The following is a 25,256-nucleotide window of genomic DNA, read 5'->3' on the forward strand; positions in this document are numbered from 1 at the left end:
ACACTGCAACCAATGGAAATATGCCCCTCAAATAAGATGAACAAACTGTATATGACACTCAGTGGTATCTTTATTGTTTTTGTTTTTATCCCCTTCTCTCTGACTCACCCAGATGTCTGCTGCATACGTGGTTTTAAAAGACAAAATCAATTTTAAACTGATGTAGTCACATGAATGTACACAAAATGTTGCATTGAGTCCAGTTCTTGGACAAAAATGCAATGAGACTTCAAAGAGACTTTGAAAGTTCGAATGGAAGCAATAATTTCCACTCTTGTGCTGATTTTTCAGATTCAGTCGCTGATGACAATCAGATTGTCAGTGTGTAAACTGAACTCTGTCTCCTTGTACTGTTTTATGTTCTTTACCGTATAATTATCACTATTGGAACTGTCTTGGAGGAGCTTGCTTTTACAATTTACCAGGACACTAGTTGCACAATGCTAGTGTCTGCCTCTGGGCCAGAAGGCCTAGGCTCACACCCCTCCCGCTATAAAAGGGCAGCAAACTTAGAGGTGTGTCAGAACTCACCTGTATAGGCTGGTTAAGAATATCTTCTATTACAATACAGTTTGAATGTTGCTGAAAAGAGAATCGTTTTGTTAGAGTGCTCATCAGGACAATTTGTCAGATTACCAAATTGAAGGGAAAAACCATCATTTGTCCTGCATGAGAGTAGAGTGCTGATTGGTTGGCAAGCGGTCAAGGCTGTACCAATCAGCACTCTGCTCTCATGCAGTATAAATGTTGATTCCTTTGAATTTGCTTTCTTGCAAATTGTCCTGAGTGCAAGGTGAAAGCTTTGACAAAGTGCTTCATTTCAGCAATAGTCAAGTCCTATACTACCAAACGACTATTTACAATACAGCTTCTTGGTTGGACAGTCTTTTAACAAATGTCATTTTCTTCCTTCTCTGTGTGTTTCTTTGTTTTCGTTCCTTTTTCCGTTTAATTTCTCCATAATGTTTTTATCTAACAATTCCCATTTAATTTAATTTAATTAATGAACATCATTAATAGTGCAGCCACTGCGGACAGTAACTGGAGACACCTGTTTGTTCAATTATTTAGTCCATTCTCCTATTTCTCCATCGAACAAATCGTTGGGAACGCCAAGCGAATCTGAGAGCCAGGAATCTGTGGAGGGTACAGCTGGAGCCCGGTAAGACAATTCTATGCTTTAGTCACCAGTGATTGATTTTTTTTTTTATTAGCTGTGATTTTCTTCCCTTTTCAGGCATTGTTTTCAGACATCTTTGATGCCAATGAACTTTTAAAACATTGTTGCCTGCTCAGCCTGTTGGTAACCTGCTTTGACTTGAGATACCTATAAAACGATTTTACTGTTCAACAACATGCAATCGCACTGCAGGTTGTGAACCAAGAACTGAAATTGTTCAGTTGTCACACATTTTGACGGGTTCATTGCATTTGACATGGGTTCTGATCAGTTGGTTGGTAGACAAGTTAACCAAAAACTTGGCAATACTGAAAATTATTTTGGATCAGCCTAGCATCAATCCCCTGCTGTTGGAAACATCAGTAGAAATTCTGTATGAACCCAGCACGGAGATAAGGCATGTGCGGATGAGTCAAGACTTAAAGGCAGATAGAACGGGAATAGAAAAGCTAGTATTAGTGAAGGTGAATTGAAATGGACACATCATTAAAATATCACAAACAGGTTCAGAAATAAAATGAATGGAATTGTAGCCTTGACGTCTAAAGGACAGGAATACAAGGGGGTAGAAGTTACACTGCAGCTACAGAAAGCCCTCCTTAGCACATAGCAGAGAAAAGAGAGCAGTTCTGGGCACCATTCTTTAGAAAGGTTATATTGGCTTTGAGGGAACAGCCACGTAAATTTACCCAAATTATACCTGGAGTAGGCCATTCAGCCCTCGAGTCCGCTCAATTAGATAGTGATTGATCTGGTTGTGTTTCAAAGTCCACAATCCCATCCACCTCTACCCCAATATTGTAAGGCTGGGGAATTGATCTATCTTCCTCTTGAAAGTATTCAATGACCCCAATCTTCTGAGGTGCAGAGTTCCAAAGCACTCAAAGAAAAAAATTGCTCTCATCTCTCTGACCTAAAAGGGTGACCCCTAATTTTTAAACAGTGTCCTGAGTTCTGGACTGACCCACAAGTGGAAACATCCTTTCCGTGTCTACCTTGTTGAGACCATTCACTATCCTACACATTTCAATCAAGTCACCCCTCCCTCTTCTAAACCTCAGTGAAAACAAGCCCCAGCCTGTCCAGCATATCCCCATAAGACAATCCACTCATTCCAGGTATCAATCTGCTGAACCTGTTTGAATTGCTTCCAACCTAGTTACATGTTCCTTAAGTGGAGACCGAAACTGCACACTGTATTTGAGATGTGGTCTCACCAATGTCTTGTATAACTGAAGTATAACATCTTTACTCGTTTGTTCAATTCCTCTTGTAATAAAGGATTGTATCCTATTCGTCTTCTCAATTACGTGTTTAATCTGCTACTTTTGTGTAACTCGGGCACTGGAACAAGTGAATCCCTTTGCACCTTAGAATTCGCAGTCATTCTCTGTTTAAGTAATGCTCTGCTTTTTCATTCTTTCTGCCAAAATAGACCGCTTCACATTTTCCCACGTTATTTGCCACCGTTTAGATTTTTGCCCCCTCACTTAACCCATCGATACCAATCTGTAAGCTCCTTGTATGTCCTTCACAACATACTCTCCTACTTGTCTTGTGTCTTCTGCGAGTTTAGCTCCATGCCTTCACTCCCCTTAGCTAAGTCATTAATATAAACTGTTAAAAGTTAAGACCCCAGCACAGACCCCAGCGGGACTCCAAATGTCACATCCTGCCAAACACAGATCCATTTATGCACCAGCCTCATCCTCTAGCCTGGTCCATTGAACACCTCGTCTGATTCTTCTGAAGTAGAACTAATGAACAGCTTTGTCGTCCAGTAGGTTGGCACCAGGCCAATCCTTTTCCCTCTGCCTCATCTACTATGTGCAAGTGCCCATTGGCACACCATTTGCAGATGCCACTTCTAGCTTCGCAAATGCAAAAGTTGTCAGTTTCCATGATGGTGGTGATGTGTGATATTGAGTGGTAGTACTTATTTGTTTTCATTGCCTGTTCCCCCTTCCACCTCTATTTGGGCAGTTTTCAGTTCTCCTTTCTGCAATGAGAAAGGGTCAGGGTTGGGGAGAAAGGACGGTCTGCGTGTTTAAGTAGAAAGAAATTGAGGGGATGAGGTAGAAGTGGAATGTGAGAGAGTGCGTTAGGAATGCAGATAGCCTTGTCATTCAGCCCCACCAGTGGCCACAGTGGTCAAAGCACTGTCTTCTCGAAAATGTGCAGATGTCCTTGTCTTCTAGCTCTTTGCCCCTCCTGTCGTGTGTCACCATGTCCTGCAAGAAACTTGATGAGTTTCCTGCAATATGTTGGAATGATATGACAATATTGGTTGTGTAATTGCCTGTGTATATGAGCTGCAAGTGTAGGGTTGTAGCATTGCTAAATTGTGAACGGCTGAGTTGAGGCATATGAATTCTGATTGGAGATTATTGGTAGCCATGGATGAGTTGTAGTGAATTGAGCAGTGGCCGAGATTAATGCAAAACTTGGTAGGAAATTCCTTTTGGGCTGCACTGACTTGCCTCAACTTGCACAAAACTGTTATTTCTTCCTCCACTGTTCGGAGCAATATTTGTAGTATTGACCTTCACAATTATGACTTCCCGCTGCCTGCAGAGCTATTGCCTGGAGGACTACCTGTGCTTGACATATACAAAATGTCTTTACATTTCCTAATGGAGAGTTGAAGGCAGAGTAATGATGTGATGCTCACAAAAGCTTACATAAGAGCAGAAATGAGAGAGTCAGTCTACTCAAGCAATGAATGATCATACTGGCAACTGAAAGAGTTGAAGGTGGTACAAGCAGATAGTTTGCCTCCAATTTGTTTGAGTAAGTAACATGAAGTATGGATAATGGGGAGCCGGTGGCTGAGCTGTACGTAGATTTCCTGAACTATTTCCTGGGAGCCATCTTTTTAGGTACTTTGTGCCATTTAAAGAAAAATTTTCTTGCAAAACATATATTCAAATCACTGCAAAGTTATGACAGCAGTGATCTTTACCAGCTGTGTGCTTTCCCTCCCCCACTATCAGGCTTGACCTCTGCCAGCAGACTTCCAATCTCTCTCCAACTCCACCACCCTCCCACTCTTTGATACCCAGACTCCTGAGCTGCACTAGGGACCAACCGCCTCCGATCAACCTCCCCAGCATGTGGGCAAATCCCGAATTGTAGGTCCCTTGTGACTCCCTGACTGTACTATTATCTGTGTGTCAGGTAAGTTCAAAGTTGCTCCTCATAGATTGATTTCATTGTCTTGCTAATTTTCAAACAAAATTTCCTAGTGGTCACTGATCTGACCGCCAGGTTTTGGTACAGATTTTTGCTTGTAAAGGTGTTTAAAAATATCGAGGAGAAAGGTGAACTTTTATATTGATACTAATTTGGGCCAAAGTGATTACAAATATCTGTAATTTTCCTTCAATGATCTTTGACTTCTTTTATCCTTTTATTATCTGTTTTTATCCTTATTCTCAACTCTGCAAAATGACGTGTACTTTTCTGGAATTTGGATTGGTTGAGTACTATTTCAGATCTTCGCAGCACAAGTCATCTCTTATTTGTCTGATTGTAAAACTGCCAGTGAGTCTGAAATGGCTGTCGATTCTGTTCAGGTTTTGCTGTGAAGTCAATATTGAGCATTAGCAGTGCTGGAAAGTCCAATGGCCCCAACATCTTTTGAACAGGTTCAATGTAGCAGCCTTTACGGTGTTGGACCAGTAAACTATGGGTTGATTTCAGATCCTACCATGGAAATTTGTAGGCTGGTACCAGGAACAAAAGTTCATGTACCACCATCCTTGGTACGAGCTGCATGAAGCTGCACCGGCATTTAACAAATTGAATGTTCGTGTTGTCGAGGTAATTCGTGGAATCAGTGTTGCTGACATCCCTGGAACCATTAACAATTAAAATATATTATATATTATATATATATTTCAGCCTCAGTTTAGTTAAGAAGCACTCAAATCTGTGAATCAATAAATAACTCCCAGTGACATGAATTATTGGTATTGGATCTGGTCAGATAAAATATTTTTACTGGTATATTTACAAACTCAGAAATTCAAGCAGTGCCAGTGGACTTTTTCCTTTTTGCTAACTGCAGAGCTTTGTTCAATGTGTATGAAACTAACCTTTCACATTTTTACCTTTATGGTTTACTCTGCTAACCTCTTCAGGATGCTGCAGTGGGATACAGATCTCTCTGTCCTTCAACTTCAGACTGATTCTGAAATGCGGTACCTATCTTCTTCTCCTTTCTGCTGCTACTGGATTACTTTTTGGAACAAATAACAGTTGCATTAACTTTGCTAAACTGTGAAACCTGCAATCCATGTGTTCTTTGGGATTCAATGCATTAGCTTATTGAGTGAGAATGCTTTCAGTAAAAATGATTCAATTTCAGTGACTGAGCAATTGGGCAGAGTTTTTTTTTAATTGAGATATGTGAAGGTTGGAAAATAAAGCAGGCATGATTGAATTAAGAAAATTGTAATAATTAAGCAAACATTTGAAGGTGTAGTCATAGTATTGAACAAATGCTGACAAATGAGGAATGTATAAAGATTTGCGATTGATGCGGTAAGGCATTCACGGTGCTTCATACTAGGTTTCTAGTTGTGCTCGCCAAACTAGGTAAGTCAATGAGAACGTGGAAGAGGGTTGAAGTGAAAATAGAGTACAATAATTTGATTTTAATTCATTTAGTTATGCCGCGGAGCAGAATAAATGACTACCTGTCTTTCACAGCTGCTGACTGGGGATGTAAAGTGATTTTTAAAGATGGAAAAGTAGGGTATTGATTATAATAAACCGCAAGTTAAACTTGAGATGTTGTCTCACGGAAATCACTGCTACATTGAACCATAATTACTGGCCTTGAAATCCTGAGCCCAGTATGGTGGGTGCTGTGTTGCCCACCTGATTAATTAAAACGCTGATGTGGGCATCAGGGATATCTGCTGGAAATGGGTGTTGGCCCCTTTTCATATTTGGATTTAAATTGTAGCAGCAGGTGCTCTTCAGGGAGCGCCTCACAAAACCAGGATCTGCCCTTGTTTTTAACTTACTTAAAGATGCTACTACCACCCACCACTACCCACCCATGTATCTTGGCCTGGCTGTTAGCAGTAAGTGGATTGAACAAGGAGGTCACCTAAATTTCCATGGTCCATCACACACTGTAATTTTAACAGTGTTTGTTACCTTACACGTTCACTGATTCACCAAAATGCCCAGGAGAGAACTCAAACTGTGAAGCACAGCAGTGCTGTTCAGAACTGTTTACATTTTGATTACACTGTTGGAGTGATATACACTGAATAAAATATGAATTTTGGTATCAGTGGGTAGCCATTATCATCTGTGTTCAGCAGCTGATATTACAGCAACCCCAGGCCTTTTCTTTAGATTAAGCACGAGAATGTCGAACAGTGGAATCAAATACATTCTCATTGGAGGAAACCTGGAAAGACTATGATTGTAGTACATGAGTATCTGTTTGGTATTTTAATTGTTGCTTTTACATGCACTATTCTTCCTAATAGTCAATTTAATTCTTGATTTACTCCCCTTTAGAAGTTAGTACATGTGGAGAAAAGCATAATGAGAATGATGGTTATTAGGTCTGTTTGTTGAGCTTTGTCTCATGCAAACAATTATTGATGTGGCAAAAGTCTCAGCATGGTGTGGCTCTTCTTTGCTTGTTGTTCAATTAGCCTTTAATTTCAGTCTGAGTGCCATCGTAAATGGATGATCAGTAGGCTGAGAGTTGAAGAAGTGCAGTGCCTGAAAGTGTGATGGAAATAGGTTCAGTTGAGACATTCAAGGGGAATGAGATGATTATTTAAATCAAAACAATGTGCAGGGTTGCTGTGGACAGGCAGGAGAATGGCACCAAGGATTGATGCCCAGAGAGCCAGTCAAGATACAATGGGCTGAATGGCTTCTGTCTGCACTGTAACAATTCTGACAGATAAAATTGCCCCCAGTAAGTTATTTGTTACTATCTAATTCCAGTATATATACTGTTACTGTGTAGCATTGAAAATTTGACTTTTGCACAAGTCCATCTAAAGTCACATGTCTAATGTCAGGCCTAGAAGGGCTTAAGACAGATATTTAAAGTATATATTTCTGTTGGTTTACTTGTGTGATCTCTGCATGAAATGTTTTGCATATAATTGGTAAGCTTACCTGCTTGCACAGTATACATAAGTCATGTTTTATGCGCAGGTATGTTGTGTTGGGCTGCATGTTAACCATGCTGATTGTTGTAGGCAAGCAATTGTTAGTTCACAGCATTGTGGAACCTCCATTATTTGCCCAAATGATGAGGACTCCTCGTCAGTGATGGGGATTCGTGTCAAATCCAAATTCTGATCTTGTACGTATGGCTCAGTAATACCAGGGGTGTATAAATGATGATGCATTGCAAAGATGGACTGAAAGCATTTATGTAGTTGTGTTGACAATTAAAAGATGAAATGCAAACAACAGAAGCCCTGTAACAAGGTAGTATTTTCTATACTTACCTGAACTGTGTAACTTTGGCCATTAAGAATATAAATCTTGGAGCTTCCACTGCTTTGATTGTACAAGCAAAGCTGTCCTCAAGATTTGCCTGTTGCTTCACTACTCGGTGCGCCACAGTGATCTTTGTTTATCGATTCCAATGTAGACATCACCTGCAAAAACTAGGCATAGCCCGAATGACCCATGTGGATATTGCACCTTGTGAGCGTCTCGCACACTGTAAGGAGACCCAAACACCTGTGGTTGCTAAACCAGATGAAGGTAGGCTAAGACCAAGCATTTTTCAATAATTTTCTCACTTCATTATTCTTTTCACTTTCTTTTCCCCCTTGAATTGTGAACAAGGCTTACTTGACCTGCATTTTGTTGTGCTGCTCTGTGTTTTAACCGTTAAGAAGCACATTGTTCAGAATTTTGCACAATTTATTTTGCCTCAACCGTGAGTCAGGAGATTAGAGTACTGCGACCTGCTACCTATCTGAAAACTGACAAATTGCATGAGTGTGATTGGCAAGTTCATGTGCCATTTTGCCTCAGATTTTGAAAGCCTATTTTGTCATTTAAATAGTTTGGTATATAATTTCTTCAAAAGCAATTATCACCGACTGTCTGGTGGCACAGCAGGTAAAGAGTAGGGCTGCCTAGGCCACAGATTAATTCTTCGGCGATGATAGTGCTGTTCGTGTTGCTGACCAGCTGTTATAGGTGTCCAGGCCATAGAGAGACATTTGAACTTGTGAAAACTGTTTGAATGTAAGTTGGCATCCTGGCCTCAGTGACCCTTATTATTTGAATGTTTAAGTTTTTCTCCAAATTGCTGTGTTAATTCGCAAAAGCAGGCAGTTTAATTAGCAATCTCAATTGCGCTGCTACTTTCAGTACCGGGTCTAGAAACTATGCCCATGCTCTTGTGAATCCCCTCGCGCCCAACTGAGTGGCAGCATCATAGATCACTCGGCTGCCCTGTTAACCAGCAATTGGTGCATGGCACTAGGTTCTATTGGGAGGGGAGAAAAGAAACATATTAAATGAAAGGGAAGGGATATTCCAATGACTATATTCCTCTCACTGCACACCTGTAGGTTAGGTTGTGTTCAGTGTGAGTTAGCCTGTCAATGGCATTTGACAATTCAGGTGTAGTCTCTGGACTAAAGGCAGAGGCTGATGCTCTGGGGATATGGATTTAAGCCCCACCATGGCAGGAATTTAAGTTACATTAACAAATCAGGAACATAGAGCTAGTATCAGTTTCATGGACACCATCACTAACGTTGGTTGTTGTCAATACCCATCAGGTTTACCTGTGTTCTTTAGGGAAAGAAGCCTGCTGTTCTTAATGGTCTGGGCTACATGTGATGCCAGAGCCACAGCAATGCAGTTGACTGTTAATTTCCCTCTGAAATGATGTACAGAGTTCCTCAGTTCAAGGGCATTTAGGGATGGTTAACAAATGATGCTTGCATCCCATGATAGAATAAAGAAAAAAGATTGAGGGACAGGACTGTCAGCTTAATGTGTCAGGGTACAGGTGCTTTAAGTGGGACTGAGGTAGAGGGGAGGGGGAGTTGCATATTTGATTTAGGGGAGTATCTCAGCAATAATCAGATGAAATAACTGGGGGGATCATTCAGTGAGGCTTTGTGGGTGGAGCTAAGAAATAATAAGGGGATGGTGGCGTTATTGGGGTTGTACTATAGGCTCTCAAATCGTCAATGGGAATTAGGGAAACAAATATGCAGGAAAACCAGGGAGACTTTCAGGAGCAATAGGATGGTCACGGAGAGTGACTTTAATTTTCCTAACATAGACTGGGACTCCCATAGAGGTAAGGACTTAGATGTTTGGAATTTGTTAAATGTGTTCAGGAAAGTTTCCTTAAGCAGTATGTCGAGGGGCAAAATTTGACCTAATCTTGGGAAATAGGGCAGGGTGGGTGACTGAGGTGACACTGGGGGAGCACTTTGGGACCAGTGACCATAGTTCTATTAATTTTAGACAGTTATGAAGAGGCACTAAACTGATACACAGGTTCAAGTCCTAAATTGGGGCAAGGCAGATTTTGTTGGAATCAGGCAGGAGTTTGCGGGGATTCATTAGCATAGTTTGTTTGCAGGCAAAGGGACCTCCAGCAAGTGGGAGGCCTGTGATAGCCAGAGTTTGAGGTCTATATGTTCCTATGAGGGTGAAGGGCAAGGTTGGCAGGAGTAGGGAACCCTGAATGAAAAGAGATATTGAAGCTTTGACCCAGAAAAAAGGAGGAGGCATGGCTCAGGAGCAGGCAGCTGGGATCAAGGGAATCACGGAAGGTAAATAGGGGATACAGGAGCTTACTGAAGAAGGAAATCAAAAGGGGGTGTGAGACAGCTTTAGCTGAGAACATTAGGGTGAATCCAAAGAGATTCTTTCAGTCTGTTAAAGGAAAAAGAATAATTAGGGAGAGAATAGGACTCTTGAAGGACCAAAGTGGACATGTATATGTGGAACTGCTGGATATGGGCAAGGTCCTCATTGAATATTTCTCCTCTGTTTACCATAGAGAAAGACATGAAGACTTGGGACCTTGGGCAAGTTAGTGGTTATATCTTTGGGACAGTCCACATTACAGTACAGGAGGTATTAGAATGTACAAAGATGAATAAATCTCCTGGTCCTCACCATATATATCCAAGAATCCTACAAGCGGCTAGGGAAGAAATTGCGGGGGCCCTGGCTGATGTATTTGCAGAGGTAGTAGGAACTGCAGATGGTGGAGAATCTAAGATAAGGTGTATAGCTGGATGAACACAGCAGGCTGAGCAGCATCATAGGAGCAGGAAAGCTGACATTTCAGGCCTAGACCCTTTTTCAGAAAGTGAAAAGTGTCTAGGCCCGAAACGTCAGCTTTCCTGCTCCTATGATGCTGCTTGGCCTGCTGTGTTCATCCAGCTATACACCCTGATGTATTCACATCGTTAGCCACGGGTGAGATTCTGGAAGACTGGAGGGTAGCGAATGTTATGCCCTTATTCAAGAACGGCTGCAAAGAAAAACCTGTGAATTATAGACCAGTAAGCTTAATATCTGTGGTACGTAATTATTTGAGAAGATTCTGAGGGATAAGATATACATGCATTTGGAAAGAATGTGTTTGATTAGGAGTAGTCAGCATGGCTTTGTGTGGAGGAGATCATGCGCCTCAAATTTGTTAGGGTTCTTTGAAGTGACCAGGAAAGTTGATGAGGGCAGGGCAATAGACATAGATGATGTGGATTTCAGTAAAGCCTTTGATAAGCTTCCACATGGTAGTCTGCTCTGGAAGGTTAGATCGCATGGAATCCAGGGACAACTGGCAAATTGGATACACAGTTGGCTTGATGGTAGGAAGCAGAGGGTAATAGTGGAGGGGTGCTTGTCAGACTGGAGGCCTATGACTAGAGGTGTACCTCAGGGGTCAGTGCTGGGCCCATTGCTGTCTGCTATCAATATCAATGATTTGGATGAGAATGTATAAGGCATGATTAGAAAGTTTGTGGATGACGCTAAAATAGGCAGTATTGTGGACAGTGAGGAAGGTTATCAGAAAATGCAGCAGGATCTGAATCAGCTGGGGAAGTGGGCCGAGAAATGGCAAATGGGATTTAATATAGATAATTGTGAGGTGTTACATTTTGGAAAGTCAAATCAAGGCAGGAGTTTCATGGTGAATGGTAAGGCCTTAAGGAGTGTAGTGGAAGAGAGGAACCTTGGTGTTCAGGTGCACGGTTCTCTGAAAGTGGAGTCTCAGGTAGACCGGGCAGTGAAGGCGGCTTTTGGCACACTGGCCTTCATCAGTTAGGGTATTGTGTATAGAAGTTGGGAAGTTATGTTGCAGTTGTACAGGACATTGGTGAGGCTGCACCTGGAGTATTGTGTTCAGTTTTGGTCACCTTGCTATAGGGAGTGCGTTATTAAACTGGCAAGTGTGCAGAAGCTGTTTATAAGGATGTTGCCAGGACTTGGGCTGAGTTACAGGGAGAGGTTGGACAAACTAGGACTTTCTTCTTTCGAGTGTCGGAGACTGAGGGGGGAAGAGATCTGACAGAAGTGTGTAAGATCATGAGAGGCACGGGGAGGGTGAATGCGCTCAGTCTTTTTCCTGGGGTTGGGGGATCGAAGACGAGAGGATATCAGTTTAAGGTAAGAGGAGAAAGAATACATGGGAACCTGAGGGGCAACTTCTTACACAGAGGGTGGGACGCATATTGAATGTACTGCCGCGGAAGTGGTTCAGGCAGGGACATTAACAACATTTAAAAGGCATTTGGACAAATGCATGGATAGGAAGTGTTTAGAAGGATATGGGCCCAGTGCAGGGAAACGGGGTTTGGAATGGATGGACATTTTGGTCAGCATGGAACAGTTTGGGCCGAAGGGCCTGTCTCTGTCCTGTAGGACTCTATGACTCTAAATGAGGTAATAAATTGAATAGGGCGGGGTGTGGGGGGTAAAGCTACAAACTATAACATATCTGTCATTTGGGGTCGGTTTTAATACGTTCCATCTGCACTGATTTGCTTTTTGATTGAAATACTTAGAGAAGGAAGCAGCGCCAGCCCCAACAAAGGCATCAACTGTCTCAGAGCCTGAGGTACCTGAAGAACCCCAAGAGCAAACTGAAGAAGGGCATAAAGGTAACTGCACTCAGGCATTGGAATAGACTAGCATTTTCTTGTACTACACTTCGCTGAACAAAGCTATTCAAGAAACATCTTTGTTGGATTTTCAGCTGGAATTGACTTGCAAAGGGCGCTGTTGTTTGCTGAATTGTTGGGGGTGCTCAGTTTTTATGAGTGAACATGCAAAAGTCTCCAGTATTTGGAATGTCTGCTCTCTGACACTGTGAAACACAGGCCAGGAGATTTTAGTATAGGGCAGACCTTGTAATGAAAGCACATTTACATCTCCTTCCTGACCCCTTCTCCAAAGTTCACTTATTTGTTCGAATACTACGCAACAGCCTCTGTCATCTTTCACGTACAAGATATTGTTGCCAACAGAAGCTTAGATTGTTACTTTTTGTAGTTTATACAAACCCAAGTATGAGATTGTTGTTAGTGTAAAATTTGCAAAATGTTTCATTCCAGCTAAATGTTTTCATCTGAGAGATTTAATTTTGGAATGGCTCCTGGTTTGTGCAGCTGTGGTATCAAAATCCTGCACCACGTTCTTGGATGGCAGCCATTGTATTTCTTTTCAAATCTACATGTAAATTTGCTGTAAGTTTTGTTGCCTGTGTGGCAGTGGGACAATGCTAGCAGTTGCCATTTCGTCTATTTTGTGAAGTTCTGAGTTGCTTTGGTTTCTTTGAGTTGAGGGTGGACGTATCTGTTAAAGAGGATGGGCACTGAGCTGTTCTTCAGCTCTAGCAAATGCTACTGTGTCTCGTAGAATTGGCAACATTTTCGTCTTGCAAATAGAGTCATAGCCATATCGCAGGGGAAACAGACCTTTCAGCCCAACTTGTCCATGTTGTCCAGATTTCCAAAACTGTACTAGTCCCCATTTGGGCTATGTCTTTATAAACCTTTCCTCTCCATGTACCAATCCAAATGTCTTTTAAGTGTTGTAATTGTGCTCGCCTCTACCACTTCCTCTGGTAGTTTGCTCCATGCACACACCACCCTCTATGTGGAAAAAGTTGCCCCTCAGATCCCTTTTTAAATCTTTCCCCTCTGACCTTAAACCTATTCCCCCTAGATTCAGACTCCCGTAGCATGGGGAAAAGATGTTAATTAATCATCTTCTCCATGCCCCTCATGGTCGTATAAAGTCACCCTTCAGCCTCCTTTGCTTCAGAGGAAAATCATCCCAGACCGTCTAGCCTCTCCTTTTAATTAAAACCTTGCAGTCTCTGTAACATGGTTGTAAAACTTCTTCGCACCCTTTCCAGTTTAATAACATCCCTTATATCACAGGGTGACCAGAATTATACGTAGTATTCTAAAGTGGCCTCACCAATGTCCTGTACAGCTGTAACATGACATTCCAACTGCTGTAATCAGCACACTGACCAATGCCAAATGCCTTCTCCATGACCCTGTCTACCTGTGACCCCACTTTGAAGGAATTATGCACCTTCATCCCAAGATTTCTCTGTTCAACCACATTCCCCAGAGCTCTACCATTAACTGCAAAGGTCCTGCCATGGTTTGCCTGACAAAATCTCAATACTTTGCATATATTCAAATTAAACTCCTCAGCCTATTGGTCCAATTTATCAAGAACCCTTTGTAATCTTCGGTGTCCACTATACCATCAATTTTGGTGTCTTCCGCAAACTTACGAACCTGGCCTCCTTGCCACACAGTGCTGGTCACAAGGCCTCTAGTCTGAACAACAACCCTGCCTACCCCGGTTTATCTCCTGCTGTGAGTAACTGTGACACCAATCCACATTTGAAGATCAAATCCCTGGGTCTAGGCCCGAAATGTCAGCTTTTGTGCTCCTGAGATGCTGCTTGGCCCGCTGTGTTCATCCAGCTCCACACTTTGTTACCCTACTGTCCTGTATTATGTTTTGGTGCATTGACATGCAGCATCCCTCAATCTAGAAATCATTTAGTTATGAATAAAGTCTACTAATGTTGATTCATTCAGCATAGAAGGTCTTATTCAGAAGCAATTTGTATCTGCCATTCTGTTCCTTTTGTTATATATCATGTTCTTAAGGTTTCTGAAAAGTTACGGCTACTGTGTGTACTATCTAATCAACATTCTGAGAAAAGTTTTGGTGGGGCCTGGTGACTTGTTCAGTTTGTTCCAATAACTATTGCAGTTTCTTTTTGAATATTTAGCTCCTTTGCATCCTCTTCAGATATTGCTATAGCCCTACTTTCCTCTTGTTTGTTATCTTCTTGCTGGCCTGGTTCTTATTCTTGATCATTCATTATTTAATACATCCCCTGCATCCTAGTATACTTAATCATCAGTTCACTTACTTGTTCTGCCCAAAACATCGAAGCTGGCTTCAGCATCTCTCTCTCACGCACGCATGCACACCTACTGCAGGGGCACTGATTGGAGGGACAGCTTTGAGCGAATCACGCGCCGCCAACAGTTAGGTCGGAGAGAGGACAATGGTTCAGGGTATGCATTTACACCACACAGAAAGGATTGATGCAAATTGCACGAAGAATGGCCCTGAAAGGTTTAAGGCAGTGCTTCCCAACCTTTCTACAATGTTGACCCCATTTTAATTCTCAGCAGACAGTAAATGTTCATGAGCAGCATGATGAGACCAAGAATATTAGTTACTGTATTATTAAAGTCTAAAACAGAACAGCATATGAAATTTCAATGTGAAATTAAAGGGCATTGCACTTACCTTCATGAGACACACGGACATGCAATCACAGTCGCTCAAAATCTGGCATCTAATTTCCGATGTGACCTCCACACTTGATCAACATTGAGTTTGATGTTTACCAGTGTGCTAAATGCAGCTTCACAGAAATACATACTGTGGAAAGGAACCATCCTTGTCGAGCTCCATGTTGAATGATGCCAGGATAGTCGGTCTTCACATCAAACCAGCAATCTGTCAGAGATACTCTGGAAATTTATTTTTTGTAAAAAAAATAAATTGTGAGAAATTCCAATACACTTTGAATTTCAGCTACAGCTATTTTCATTCATCGCAATTTCAAGCAGACATTGAAAAGGGGTTTGGATGGAAGTAAGTACAGGTGTCCCTGATTTCCAAATGGTCTGATTTACAAACACTAATACTTACGAAAGCAATCCCATACAGACATATAATTTTAAAGATCTGACATGCAATTGTTTCCTGTGCTATTTACAAACGACTGTTTTACATTCGCCTCCGTATGCTGTGACTTGCACACAAATCAACTTGTGACCGGACTCCAGAACAGAACCTATTTGCAATGTGGGGACTGCCTGCATGATATTTCATTCAAAACAAAATAAAACCAGTGCCCGGGCGACTGTTATGATCAATCACAAAAGGAGTTGGGGCACAGGTTGAATTGATTGTCAGAGCTAAACTCGGAAAGTGGGGGAAAGAGTCAGAAATCAGCGTCAGTGTGTTACCCTTCTCGAATGCAGTTTTTTTTTGTGAATGCCTTGAGCCTATCTTTCTGTTTCAAAATGTTTGTTCTTTCCTTGCATTGTTGTATTCAGTTAATTTGGCTTCTTAAAATATATGTGCATCACAAGGAGGGTGATGCGTTCTGTTTTAGTCACAGAGGAGACCTGTGAATTCCTGGTTCTTTTGGCAGTGTGTTGCAAATGTGAGCAGTTGACCTGACCCCTTAGTTCCAAACACCTTGGCCAGTTAGCAGTCCTCAGTATGATCCAACAACACATCATGATCAGATGTTACATCTGCATGCAGTCTTGTGACTGGTCTCACACTACAGTCTGATAGTGATCAGCTGGTAAATAGGGCAGAGCAATGGCAGGTGGGTGACTTTGAGTGCACTGGATCTTATCAATTATAAATTAATTCACCTAGCTCAGCTTGTTCATAACCAATTGCTACTTGTAAATTGTACAGTGAGTCCAAACAGCATATGGAGCACCACGGCAAGCGGGCTTGACTTGCAGACTGCCAAAGCTGGAACAACACCAGCGCAAAATCCATCCAGATGATCCGAAGGAATACTTTTTCTCGTTCCATATAGCCATGTAACACATGGAATGTTCCCTGTGTTGTTTCATGTTCAGTGTGCAGGAGGTAAAACTAAATGTCTTCAAGAATGCTATTTTCCGATGTGTATTCTACAACAGCCAGTATGTGTGCATCATGCCCCTCAGTACATGAATCAGTTTGAAGAGCAAAAGCAATTGTATATCTCGGGTGCTTCACCAGTATATCTACTATCCTTTAGGTGAAACTTTCTTCCCTCAAATCTTTTCTAATCCACTTAATTCCAACCCTAAATATCTGCCAAAGAGAAAAGATTCTCATAATCTGCCCTGTTTATGTCTCTCATAATTTTGTATACCCCAATAAGATCCATCTTCAGCCTCCTCTGCTCCAGGGGAAAACAAACTCAGCCTTTCTGGTTTTTCCTCCTATCTGAGACTCTTCATCCTAGGAAACATCCTGGTGAATCTGCTGTGCACCCCCTCCACTGCAGTCACATCCTTCTGATTGTGCAGCTGGTTGTTGCACTCGGTGTTTCATTGGTGGTCGAACCGATGTTTTTTAAAGTTGTAACAAGACTATACTTGTTCTTTCAAGTATAGACTTGCTCCTATATTCTATGTCCCAATTGATGAAAGCAGACATCCCATATGCCTTCTTCACCAGCCTGTCTACCTGTGCTGGTGATAATGGGAACTGCAGATGCTGGAGAATCCAAGATAATAAAACGTGAGGCTGGATGAACACAGCAGGCCCAGCAGCATCTCAGGGAGCACAAAAGCTGACGTTTCGGGCCTAGACCCTTCATCAGAGCTCTGATGAAGGGTCTAGGCCCGAAACGTCAGCTTTTGTGCTCCCTGAGATGCTGCTGGGCCTGCGGTGTTCATCCAGCCTCACATTTTATTATCTTGTCCACCTGTGCTGACGGCTTCTGGAAAATATGGACTTGTACATCAATGCCCCCTTGTACCTCAGACCTCCCTAGGGACCTACTATTCATTGTGTATGTCCTTCGCTTAATAGACCTCCCAAAGTGCATCACTTCACACTTAGCAGGATTAAAGTCCATCTGCCATCCCCCTACCCTATTTACCAGCTGATCACTATCAGATTGTAGCCTGAGACCATCCTTCTCACGATCAACAACACCACCAAAATTCATGTCATCTATAAACATACTAATTAAACCTTTTACATTCACGTCCAAGTCGTTAATTTACATAAACAGCAAGGGTCCCAGCACTGATCCCTGTGGTGCACCTTTGACCATGGGCTTCCAGTCACAAAAACAACCCTCCACCATCAGCCACTGCCACCCATTTGTACATCAACTTTGGATCCGTCCGCCAACCTGCCTTAGATCCCATGGGCTCTTATCCCCAGACAAGCTCTCCATGTGGAACCCCGTCAAAGGCCTTACTGAAATCCATGTAAATCACATCAACTGCACAACCCTCATCAATACATTGTCACCTTTTCAAAAACTTCATCCAAACCAGCCAGAAAGGACCTCCCTCGAACAAATCCATGCTTACTATCCCTGACCAATCTCTGCCTTACCAAGTATTAATCAATGCTGCCCCAACACCCAGAATTCCCTCCAACAATTTTGCCATTGTTGATGCAGTCTGCAATGACCTGGCCCATCCCTACCACCCCTCCTGAACAATGGGATCATACTAACCACCCTCCAGTCACCTGGCACCCCACCCAGGGCCAGCAAAGTATTAAATATCTCCAGGACTTCAGCAATCTCCTCCCTTGCCTCCCATAGGATACATCCCATCAGGCCCTGGGGATTTATGCACCCGTGTGTCCGCTAAAACATCTAATACCTTCTCCTTATTAGACTTAACATGTACCAGAACCTCACCATCCCAAATGATGCATCCTGAGCTACGATGTCCTTCTCCTCTATGAATATAAATGGAAGCATTCATCCAAGACCTCACCGTGTCCACTGCCTCCATGCACAGGTTTCTCCCTTGGTTTCTAATAGGTCACACTAAGTCTGCTGTAATCCTCTGACTCCCAGTATACTCATTTAAAATATCTTGGGGTTCTCCCTGATCTTATCCGTCATAGATACCTTGTGGCCTGTCTCTGCCTGCCCTCCCAATTTCCCTTCAAAGCAACCTCCTACACTCTGTTTACTTCTGAAACACCTCCCCCATTTTTAGTGCTCTGATATATGCCTCCTTCCTCTTCTCTGTCAAACTTTCAATACCCCCTGATATCCAGGGTCCCTCGGACTTACTGCCCTTACCCTTAAGAGGTTCAAACTCCTTGTAGGAGCATGAGGTGTTGCCGATACAGTTATCGACGTAACGGAGGAAGAGGTGGGGTTTGGGGCCAGCGTAGGCACGGAAGAGGGACTGTTCCACGTAACCTACAAAGAGGCAGGCATAGCATGGGCCCATGCGGCTACCCATGGCCACCTCTTCCGTACTTACACTGGCCCTAAACTTTCCTGCAAAAATTCCATCCCCATTCCCAATTCCTTTGCCTCCGCTGCATCTGCTCCCAGGATGAGGCATTCCACTCCCACACATCCCAGATGTCCTCCTTCTTCAAGGACCCCAACTCCTACCGCCTCCCCCCCCCCCCACCCAGTGGTTGAGAACGCCCTCAACCTTGTCACCCACATTTCCCGTAACTCATCTCTCACACCCCGCCCTCTCAATAACCGCCCTAAGAGAATCCCCCTCATCCTCACATACCACCCCACCAACCTCCGGATACAATGTATCATCCTCCAACACTTCCGCCATCTACAATCCGACCCCACCACCAAAGACATTTTTCCATCCCCACCCTTGTCTGCTTTCCGGAGAGACCACTCTCTCCGTGACGCCCTTGTCCGCTCCACACTGCCCTCCAACCCCACCACACCTGGCACTTGCCCTGCAACCGCAGGAAGTGCTACACTTGCCCCCACACTACCTCCCTCACCCCTATCCCAAGCCGCAAGATGACTTGCCATATTAAGCAGAGGTTCACCTGCACATCTGCCAGTGTGGTATACTGTATCCATTGTACCCGGTGTGGCTTCCTCTACATTGGGGAAACCAAGCGGAGGCTTGGGGACTGCTTTACAGAACACTACACTTGGTTAGCAACAAACAGCTGCACCTCCCAGTCGCAAACGATTTCAACTTCCTCTCCCATTCCTGAGACGACATGTCCATCATGGACCTCCTGCAGTGCCACAATGATGCCACCCGAAGGTTGCAGGAACAGCAACTCATATTCCGCTTGGGAACCCTGCAGCCCAATGGTATCAACGTGGACTTCACAAGCTTCAAAATCTCCCCCTCCCCCACTGCATCCCAAAACCAGCCCAGTTCGTCCCCGCCTCCCTAACCTGTTCTTCCTCCCACCTCAAGCCGCTCCTCCACTCCCTACCTCCTAACCTCCCGCCCCCTTGATCTGTCCGTCCTCCCCGGACTGACCTATCCCCTCCCTACCTCCCCACCTATACTCACCTCTCAGGCTCCATCCCCGCCCCTTTAACTTGTCTGTCTCCTCTCCACCTATCTTCTCCTCTATCCATCTTCAATCTGCCTCCCCCTCTCTCCCTATTTATTTCAGAACCGTCTCCCCCTCCCCCTTTTCTGATGAAGGGTCTAGGCCTGAAACGTCAGCTTTTGTGCTCCTGAGATGCTGCTGGGCCTGCTGTGTTCTTCCAGCTCCACACTTTGTATCTCGCACACTTTTTGCCACCTTGTTTCTCATTTCCAGAGGAATTAGAAGATAGACAGCTGGCGATACAAACTCTACTGAAAAAAATTGTCTGTTCGTGGTCTGATTAACAGCGAGTAATGAGATCAATAAGTCCTTACTTAAAGTTGTGTTCCAAAGATGTGCAACTTTAAGTGAGTCACGTTTTCTCACAAAGACGCGTGGAAATTTGTGTTTGGTTTCATGCTCATCAGGAGAGCGAAGAGCAGGGAATGGGAGAGGCTCCTCCAACAAGGCACTGGATCAAACATGCTGTGTCAGCCCTGCGCAAAACAAAACTGTGAGGGAACTGATTGTGCACAGAGAGCCAGGTTAGGCACAATGCTAGCACAAAGCAGTGCTGAACGGGGCAACTTAAAATGGAGACCTACTTGTACCAAATCACTGGACTGTTTGGTGCAGGTGTAGAGGCACTAATGCTCAATAATTTAAGATGCCCAGAGGCTACTTCCTGGCCCAACATTGTGTCCTCCTTCCCCTGCTTGCTGCTCGTCTATTCAGGATTCTCATTGAGGCAGCAAAGTAGGTCCCAGGATAGAGCTTCCTCTCCACAGCCTCCATTGTGGTTTTGTCCATTGTGACCTCCAAATTCTGTCCCACTACCTCATTGTGGGTAGAGATGTGTTGAGCATGGGTAAACCTGGTGTGCTAGGGAAGTTGTTGGATGTAGGAAGTTTGAAGTAGGGAATGAGAAAGGGAAAATAGTAATATTTATCCATTTTTTTTTAAGAAAGAGCTCCTGAGTAGAGATGTCAACTCAAGTATGATGTTACATTTCCTTCCAGCAACTCGGCAGGACCTGACTGAGGAAGAAAAAGAAAGCATTCTTCGTTCAGATGGATTTTTATCCTTTTTCAATCAAACCTCCCGAGTGATTGAGCAAGCACTTACTGAACACACTGACATCTTCTTTGACTACAGTGGGCGCAATTTAGATGACAAAGAAGGGTGCGTAATGTCCTCATCATCATTACTAAGCATATTTTAAATCACATTCTTTCTAGCAGACGAGCGTCTACTGCATGATACTTCAAGACGGCAAAGCCTATTGCTGTATATTTTTAATTCATTGTAAAATGTTTCCACAGGGAGATTCAAGCAGGAGCCAAGCTGTCATTGAACAGGCAGTTCTATGATGAAAATTGGTCAAAAGACCGTGTAGTTACCTGCCTTGACTGGTCACAGCAGGTGAGTTAGTCTGAAAGGAGAGTCAGGAAGGTATGGCAACTGTACCTTAAAATAACGCTGAGGCTATTTAAGACGAGGGAAGTTCAGGATTGTGTAAGATTCAGAAAGACCTCTAAAGTAGCCACATACTGTAAATCTGAGGATAAAGGAGTTTATAGAATGCAGCCACCAGACAGAGAGTAGAATAATTAGTTTGTTCTCACACTGGCAGGCTGTGACCAGTGAGCTACCACAAGGATCAGAATTTGTGGCCCCAACTGTTCACAAAACAACCAATGGCCTGGGGGTGGGGACCAAATCTGTGGATGATACAAAACCAAGTGGGAATCTATGTTGAGAAGATGATATAAAATGGCTTCAGGAGGATTTGGACAGGTTTGGTGAGTGGGCAGGTGGAATATTCGGTGAAAAATACCCACTTTGGTAGGAGAAACAGATATGCAGAGTATTTCTTAGACCGTAAGAGGTTGAAAAGTGTAGATGTACGAAGGAATATAAGTGTCGTCATCGACAAATCACTGAAGGCTAACGTGTGGGGTCAGCAAGCCATGCGGAAGGTTAATGGAATGTTAGGCTTTGTTGCAGGAGGATTTGAGGACAGGAATAGTGACGTCTTGTTTTGATTGTGTTAGAGCTTGTTTAGACAACGCCTGTAATAGTTTAGGTCTTCTCATCTCAGGAAGGATATTATTGTCATAAGGGAGTGCAGCAAATGTTCACTAGACCTGTTCCTGGGACGGTGGGACTGTCCCATGAAGAGAGAGTGGGCAAACTGGGACTGTATTCTCCAGTTTTGAAGAATGAGTGGTTACCTAATTGAAACCAACAAATTACCTAAAGGGATAGACAGGATAAATGCAGGTAAGAGATTTTCCCTGGTTGTGGAGTCTAATACTGGAGAAGGCACAGTTTAAAATTAATGAAGGTGGCATTTAGAACTCTGATAATTTTTTCACTCAGAAGCTTGTAGAACTTAGAGAATTCTCTTTCACAAAAGAGTATATAGCGTAGGTAAAAGTTGGAGTGTTCAGTCAGCTCTGATCGTATTGAATAGCAAACAGGTGCAACAGCCTGCTCCTCTTGCTATGTTCCAGTGAACTTGAATCTCACAGTTTTAATGTATTTATATAAACTGCCCTAGGCTACTTGTAGGTTATAACAGTTGACAGAGCTCTGCATCCGGTTGTTTGCTCATCTTATTGAAGACACTTCCCCACACTTGTTGTCAGATAGGTGTGACATGTAGGTATTGTTACTGGTATCTCGGCAGGGTACCTTTTGAAGGACCATTCACCATTACAACCCACAGTAGGCCTTCAACAATCCTGTTGGTGTCATCGTGTTTCTTTGTAACTGGATTATCCTGGGCAGCGTTCCTCGGCCACAGCCAAGTGTGGAAATTTGATTAAATGTTGGGTGATTGCACACGCGTTGAGGTTGGTTGCCTCGCCGAGGTGGTTTGTCGTTCCGCAGATGTTTCATTACTATGCTTGGTAACATCCTCAGTGCAGCCTCTGATGAAGTGTCGGTGTGTTTTCCCGCCTGGTCTTTAAACTCTGGGGTCCGCTGTGATGGATTGCCTCACTTCTGGGTTTCCTCCGTAGTGGAATGTATATGGGGTCGAGTTCAATGTGTTTGTTAATACTATGCTTCATGGAGGGCCATGCTATTAATGAACACATTGAACTCGACCCCATATACATTCCACTACGGAGGAAACCCAGAAGTGAGGCAATCCATCGCAGCGGACCCCAGAGTTTAAAAACCAGGCGGGAAAACACACCGACACTTCATCAGAGGCTGCACTGAGGATGTTACCAAGCACGATAACAATATGTCTGCGGAACAACAAATCAGCTTGGCGAGCCAAACAACCTCAACACCCACAACCTGAGCTACAAATCTACTCCAAAACCTTAGTGATTGTACACGATCTGTGGTGTGTCTGATCTGGCTGATTTTTGTCCTCCTCTTCTAGCAGGTAGAGCAATGGGAGATTTCAACAGATCAACCCATTGTTGCCCAGTGGGAGGGGAGAGAAAGATATCCCACAGAAAATTTCAGATGAATTCCTGAACAATAGAAAAATTGAAAGGCTTGCAAAAACCCTCATAACCTGACAATGATTTTCTTAGTAGGCACTTTGAAGCTGAGTTCAGCTGTCTTTTTAATGCTTGGAACACCTGGCAGCACAGTATCCTTGAGTGTATAAGCATTAGGAAATTATGTGCAGTAGTTTTCTCTTCCTCATTCACCTGTTTTATGTTTTACTGAAGCTCCTAGTTCCCTTCCCCGGAAATGTGCACAGTGAATTTCCACCCACTTCCCTATCAGGTTCCCACATCATAGCAGTAAATCCAGAGAGAGTGCCTGCTTAGTGAGCCACTGAGAGATCAGTCTTCAGTAGGGCAATGGGAGTGAATGTTGTAAACCTACAGCTGAACATTAGAATGAGGAAGTACTGTGTATGGTATCTAGTATTAACTCTTTCCTTCACTGCTAACTCCCTAATAGTATCCAGAACTACTGGTTGCTTCTTATACCAATAATGAAGATGCTTTGAATGAGCCTGATGGTGTTGCTGTTGTGTGGAATATGAAGTTTAAGAAGACCACTCCAGAGTATATCTTTCACTGCCAGGTATCGTGGGACGTGTTGAATCTTTTTACTTACATTAACTTTATGGATTCTGTTTCTTCCTGACAGCTGGCTAACTTTGTGAATGATGCATCATCTCTCGGCAGCATGACAGAAAATTGAATAATAAATGTTAGAGTTGTTTAATTTCATTCACTGGCATGTAGCAAGAAGTGTAAAAGGTAAAGTCACCATAGTTCTGGATGGGGGGGGCGGTGAGGGTGAGAAGGAGACTTTACCAACCTCAGCTAGTGTGAATTGAACCTGCACCGTATGATATCATTTAGCATTGCAAACCAGTCGTCAAGTCACCAGAGTGTACTGAGATAATAATATTTCTGTACCATTGAATTATATGTGGGTGGTAGGGATCTTGAACTCTTTGTTTGAAAAGGTAGTAGACGCAGTAACTTCATCACATTTAAGAAGGGCTGCTGCTGCTTGAAGAGCAGTGACCTGCAGGGGCTCCATGGGCTTCAGTCAGAATAGCAATTATCAAACAGCAAGGTGCAATGAGTCAAATGATGTCAGTCCATGTTAGAACTTTTCTTTGATTCTTATTTCATGTACACATGAAGCTGCTGGTGCTGTACTTGCATTCAAAATCCTGATTTTTTTTTTCTTGTCTATTATTTTCTGTTAAAATTTTTCTAAATCTGAATGGTGACTTGACCAGTCTATACCACAATTCCAGTTTTCTGCTAAATTAAACACAGATTAGTTGTTTAAGATAACAAAGTGTGAAGCTGGATGAACACAGCAGGCCAAGCAGCATCTCAGGAGCACAAAAGCTGACGTTTCGAGCCTAGACCCTCCAAAGAGAGCCTTTCTGATGAAGGGTCTAGGCCCGAAACGTCAGCTTTTGTGCTCCCGAGATGCTGCTTGGCCTGCTGTGTTCATCCAGCCTCACATTTTATTATCTTGGATTCTCCAGCATCTGCAGTTCCCATTATCTCTGATTAGTTGTTTCTCTGTTTCTCTAGTCTCAGTGATACATAGAAAGATTTCCAGTAAATTCCAGTACTTGCACATGTTTTGCCCTTCTCACAAACTGGAGTAGGTAGTTCATTAAGCTCTTTAATCCAGACAGGACAAGGATAGGGGAGGGTTGTAGCTGAACACAAACAAATCTGAACTTCTCTTGCTGACTAATTGCTGGGTGGATGTTCTGTTGGCATCATCAAGCCACACTGTTCAATGGATCAAAAGTTTTGTATTTATATTGTACTTTTCACTACCTTCAGACGCCCTAAAGTTCCTTTCAGCCAAAGATGTGTTTTTGAAGCATAGTTCACTGTTGTGATGTAGAAAATGAGGCAGCTACATTGAGCGCTGCAAGCTTCCACAAGTAGCAGTGAACTGACGGACAATTCATCCAAAAACC

The 25,256-nt window shown here is 43.1% G+C and overlaps 1 protein-coding gene across 2 annotated transcripts in view; it reads left to right on the forward strand.

The window, feature by feature from the left end:
* LOC125448194 (cytoplasmic dynein 1 intermediate chain 2-like) overlaps window positions 1-25,256 on the forward strand; it is a 58,065-nt gene that overhangs the window by 13,788 nt on the left and 19,021 nt on the right. Inside the window, exons 4-10 of one of the 2 annotated variants that reach the window (XM_048523304.2) lie at window positions 1,072-1,162; window positions 5,323-5,382; window positions 7,824-7,939; window positions 12,232-12,327; window positions 20,833-20,995; window positions 21,136-21,235; window positions 23,750-23,875. In XM_048523304.2, coding sequence (XP_048379261.1) covers window positions 1,072-1,162; window positions 5,323-5,382; window positions 7,824-7,939; window positions 12,232-12,327; window positions 20,833-20,995; window positions 21,136-21,235; window positions 23,750-23,875 — 752 coding nt within the window. The remainder of the gene's footprint in view (window positions 1-1,071; window positions 1,163-5,322; window positions 5,383-7,823; window positions 7,940-12,231; window positions 12,328-20,832; window positions 20,996-21,135; window positions 21,236-23,749; window positions 23,876-25,256) is intronic. The other variant, XM_048523305.2, reaches the window with a different exon arrangement.

This window comes from Stegostoma tigrinum, chromosome X, assembly GCF_030684315.1.
Source record: "Stegostoma tigrinum isolate sSteTig4 chromosome X, sSteTig4.hap1, whole genome shotgun sequence".
In the NCBI taxonomy this organism is placed as follows: Eukaryota; Metazoa; Chordata; class Chondrichthyes; order Orectolobiformes; family Stegostomatidae; genus Stegostoma; species Stegostoma tigrinum.